Source organism: Neophocaena asiaeorientalis, unplaced genomic scaffold (assembly GCF_003031525.2).
Source record: "Neophocaena asiaeorientalis asiaeorientalis breed wild unplaced genomic scaffold, Neophocaena_asiaeorientalis_V1.1 scaffold397, whole genome shotgun sequence".
NCBI classification, from domain to species: domain Eukaryota; kingdom Metazoa; phylum Chordata; class Mammalia; order Artiodactyla; family Phocoenidae; genus Neophocaena; species Neophocaena asiaeorientalis.
The window spans coordinates 1,367,564-1,372,129 of NW_020173231.1; the positions used below are offsets into that span (position 1 = coordinate 1,367,564).

General features: G+C 37.0%; 1 protein-coding gene across 4 annotated transcripts in view; it reads right to left on the reverse strand.

Moving 5' to 3' along the window:
• The window catches only part of PPARGC1A (PPARG coactivator 1 alpha), a 97,518-nt gene that overhangs the window by 38,174 nt on the left and 54,778 nt on the right, over positions 1–4,566 (reverse strand). For all 4 annotated transcript variants that reach the window (XR_003003355.1, XM_024745552.1, XM_024745553.1 and 1 more), the window contains exon 3: positions 1,483–1,677. Coding sequence is in view for 3 of the 4 variants with exons in the window: in XM_024745552.1 (XP_024601320.1) it covers positions 1,483–1,677 (195 nt within the window). In the remaining variant the exon portion in view is untranslated. The remainder of the gene's footprint in view (positions 1–1,482; positions 1,678–4,566) is intronic.

Sequence of the window (4,566 nt, forward strand, 5' to 3'; positions counted from 1 at the left end):
GTGGGGGTGGGGGCGGGGCAGGGTGTATATTTCCCCCTCAATAACCCAAATGAATCAAGGGGCAATAAAGAAAAGATTCTGTGATGTTTTGAATCATGTTTCACCATCAAGTGTAAAACACTACTGATTCAAATAATATTTCGGATAAAAGAGTGGCTTTCACTAAAAAGAATTTTTAAGTAGGTAGAGTCCTGGCCTGTAGATCAAGAGATCTGGGTTCTGGCTTAGGCGAAGCATTTCCTCTCTTTTGATGTCTTTCTCTTCATTTGACTTGCTGGCCTTCCAGGACCTCCCTGATGGGTTATGTAGTATGACTCCGAGTCAACAGCCCCTCCCAACTGAAACCACTGTGTGGATGAAAATCATTGGGTATCCACGTAAAGAAATCAATCAGAGTCTTAGGCAGCAAAGCCAATGACACTGGCACATGGAAAAATTGGGGAATACATATGTTGCCACTGCTTATGAGATATTCTCCTCTAAACCAGAAATCTCAAACTGCAAAGGCGTATAAGTAGGGTCTCCATAGCTTTACATGGAATGCTTTCAACATACAGAAACTTAGAGACGGGAGAGAAACAACACCTAAACGGCAGGCCAAAGCACACTATTAAAGTTTGCAGGATGGCATTCCATAATTTACATTGCATGCTTTTACATCAGATTTATGGCAAATGACAAATGGCTACCATAGCTGAGAAGGTAAACTGTGTCTTAGAACTAATAAAATCCTGGTCGAGTACTGCACTGAAAAGAAAATTCACTCTTCATTGCCAATAAATCTACTCTTCATTGCCTACCATAAATTTAGGTAACTTAGGTGGCAAATGTGCTATTATTTTCCAGTCTTCATAAGAATTATGGATCCAAAGCCTTGAAATACTGCATACTCTTTGATCTACCTTCTATTTCTAAAATAATATGCATGAGAATAAAACTACAAATACGTCAATTATCATACAATTTATGATGGTGAAAAAAAACCAGGAAAAAGACTAAATATCCCCACCATAAGGGATTGCCTAATAAATTAGTTCATCTCCAAACAATAAAATACTATGCAACCATTCAAAATTATGCATCTATTTAAAATTCATGAACATGTTCATGATATATCTTAAAACAAGAGATTTCAATAATTTTTGATACTAGAGATTATTTGAAATTACAGGTGAATTTTTTGTCTATTCTCTTTCGTTGTCTATATTTTCTAAGTTTCTAACCACAAACATCAATAATACTAAGATATAAAAAACCTACAAAAGGTAGTTTTAAAAAACTGCAGTGAGACCACATGAAGACTGTATTATCAACATTTTTCAACACAGAATCACAGAATTTGCAACTCCGAGTGTGCTTCGGGATTATTTTGGCATCAGTCTAAATGAAAAATCCAAACCTTATTGTTACTACATCATACCCACGCAGCGGGTAGCCAGAGGCAAACTCCAATTCCTGTTAAACAGTAGGAAGGGTTCTTACCAGAGACGGTTCTTCTGTCTCCTGAGGCGGAGGGGTGCCATCAGGCATGGAGGAAGGACTAGCCTCATTCTCGGTGGTCACATCTCCATCCGTCAGTGCATCAAATGAGGGTAATCCGTCTTCATCCACAGGGAGACTGTCCAGTGTCTCTGTGAGGACTGCTAGCAAGTTTGCCTCATTCTCTTCATCTATCTTCTGCAAAAAACAGTAAAACAGAAGTCATGAGTTAGTTTACATTGGGAGATGAGTAATCTATTAATCAGCATAGGCTGAATATGTTTACCCAAATGAGTATGTGATACATGAAATTTGGAACATCCGTGCCAGAACACAAGATCACGTCTTCCTTAAATTCCAAATCCCTTTTGGTCTGAATCACGCAATCAATTAATACCTTTAGTGTACCAATCTCTGATTGTCGAGCTGTCCAATTTAGCTATTTATTGTGTCGGTGTTAACACTGCTAAATACGATTCTGTCTTGTTCACAGTCATTTTCCGTATATTTATGTCTTGTTTCCTTAACTAAAAGAGAAGATTTAGAGAATCTCAGGGCTTGAGAGCATTTTAATTATCATCTATTGCATCTTCAGATATAGTGTTTCAATCTCCTGTACAGCATACCCACCAAAATGTTTAGATAACCCTCTGTTTGAACACCACTACAAACTGAAACTATACCAAGAAAAACTATACACTTCCATGGTTTCAATTATAATCTCATCACTGAACACTCCACAGTCATTTATTTCTCTCCCTGACATCTCTCCCAACTTTAGTCATAAATCTATAACTGCCTACTGGACATTTCTACCTGATAAGAGCTCCCTCATCTCAAAATCCAAACTTAGGACCTTTCGTGGAAAAAAACCCAAAAAAACAAAAACAAAACCAAAAAACTTGCTGTTTCTCTTGACTTTCTGGGTTTGGATAACAATTCTTCAGACCCTAAACTCTGGAACCACCTTGAGTCCTCTGTACCTGGCCAGTCACTAGGTAGAGCCTTACTTTGTAACATCTCTTGAATGCATTCACTTCTTGTGACCAGGGGTACTTTCTAGGGCAACTAGAAAGTCGCCTCTAACGGGGGCTCTTGCAAACATGGTTTAACTCATTTTCCTACCTGCCACACTCATTTCCACCAACACATCCTTGGAAAGCTCATCTTCAGTTATTCATTGCACAAATATTTTTGAACACCTACTGTATGTCAGGGCCATGTTAAGTGTTGGAGACACAAGGAGAAACAAGACAAAACTCTGCCCCTCTGAGAAACTACCAGGGGAAGGAAAGAATCTGTAAACAATTTATTATAAAAGAGAATATTCATTTATTTCAGCACTCTGTAAAAAAAAACTCAAGATCTTCCAAACTGGAGCTCATACCCCTTGTCTATAGGTCAATGTGCTATATTCTTATGTACCTGGGCAACCAATGTCAATGCTGGGCATACAGTAGACAGTCATTGATTACTTGCTGAATAATTCATTGATCTGCATTTTTTTTACCTAAAATATATGTTGTGTAGGTCACTTTCTTTCCCTTCTTTTAGCACTTCACGTTGTCCAATCTGACCTGCTTCATAAGTCATTTTTTTAAGTTCTGTACGCTATGACATTAACAATATCAGCTAAATTATCCCACACAGATTCTATTACAAAATACACCTAAACTGCTGACATCTAACAAAGCCAGCAGTGCCACACTTCCTTTCTCTCTAGCACTGAACTCCAGTTAATTGACCTGACAAAATTACAAGAATCACAGAATAAGACAGCTAATCAGAAAATCAAATTGTATTACTAGAGAAATTAGGCAGGCGTTTATCATGTATACATTCTATTTTCACATAAAAATTGCTTTCCCTCCTTACTGATGATTCTCCAATCCAGGAGTAAAACTATGAACGTCTTTCTGTTTTGGATTCAAGAAGGCAAGAAGAGCCATAGATACTCATGGTAAACTTTATTTGGCACTTTTAACATTTGTTTCCATCTCCTTAATGGCCCTGTACTTGACCTTGTGAGTCAAGTAGTTTGGGGAACACAGTGTGGAGTAACAATTCGAGGAGTTTTTAGACTAGTGCAGGCGGTAGACCCTAATCAGAAGGGGTGAAATGTTAACTTCAAAATTGCACCACTTCCTTCCATAAACTGGTCAATCCTTTAAAATCCAAATTGCTCAATTCAATAACAAGACTTTATTGAGCATCCCCCTCACCCTCAACTCTTCTGGACTCTGTCCATGTGACCTTAATAATAAAGATACTGAAATAATTTGCTCCTATTTTCTGCAGAGGATCATAATCTGGTATCCAAAGATGCCAACCTCTCCCTTTTAATTTTGATTTCGATTCTCCCACGTACCAAAAACCAAATTCAGGTTATTAAACTATTCTGAATAAAAGTTATATTTAAATGAAATACATATTATTTTAAATCATCTTAAAATATATAAATGAAATATATATTATTTTAAATCATTTCAAAATCATCTCAAAATCAGATTTACACTAATATAAGTATCCCCATATTGCCTAATAAATATAATCTTTGAAAATGTCTCAAGCACACACATGTGTGCTTACACACACACATGCACACACACACACAAGCACACGCACAAGCACTTTCAATAAGTTGGACATTTTTTCCAGGTATTCCAGTTTTCAGAAAGGCTTACTTCACTGAAGTTCAAAAAGAGCTCAGGAAAAATAGTTAAGCATGTTTACCAGTAAGTGAGTAATTTTGTTTACTCTGATTTAAATTTTGCATTTGGCTTCCCAGCAATACTACAAGCCCCTATTTGCTTTCAATCACATAATACGATAGTGTCTTAGTTCTATCCCTAGTGTAAACAAATGATAATTCCAATCAAGTCAAAATGACAAAGAACACTTAAATTAACTAGTTTTCTTCAGTTCCTTTAATAAGCCTGGGTGAGTGTACACCAAACACAATGGCAGAAATACTGGAGCTTGATAATGTCATAATTAATTTACAAGACCTGATTAAACCACCAACTATTTAAAGTCTCCTCTCTCCTGAAACCACCATGGGAGGGGAGGGTTTGTGGAATGGAAGAC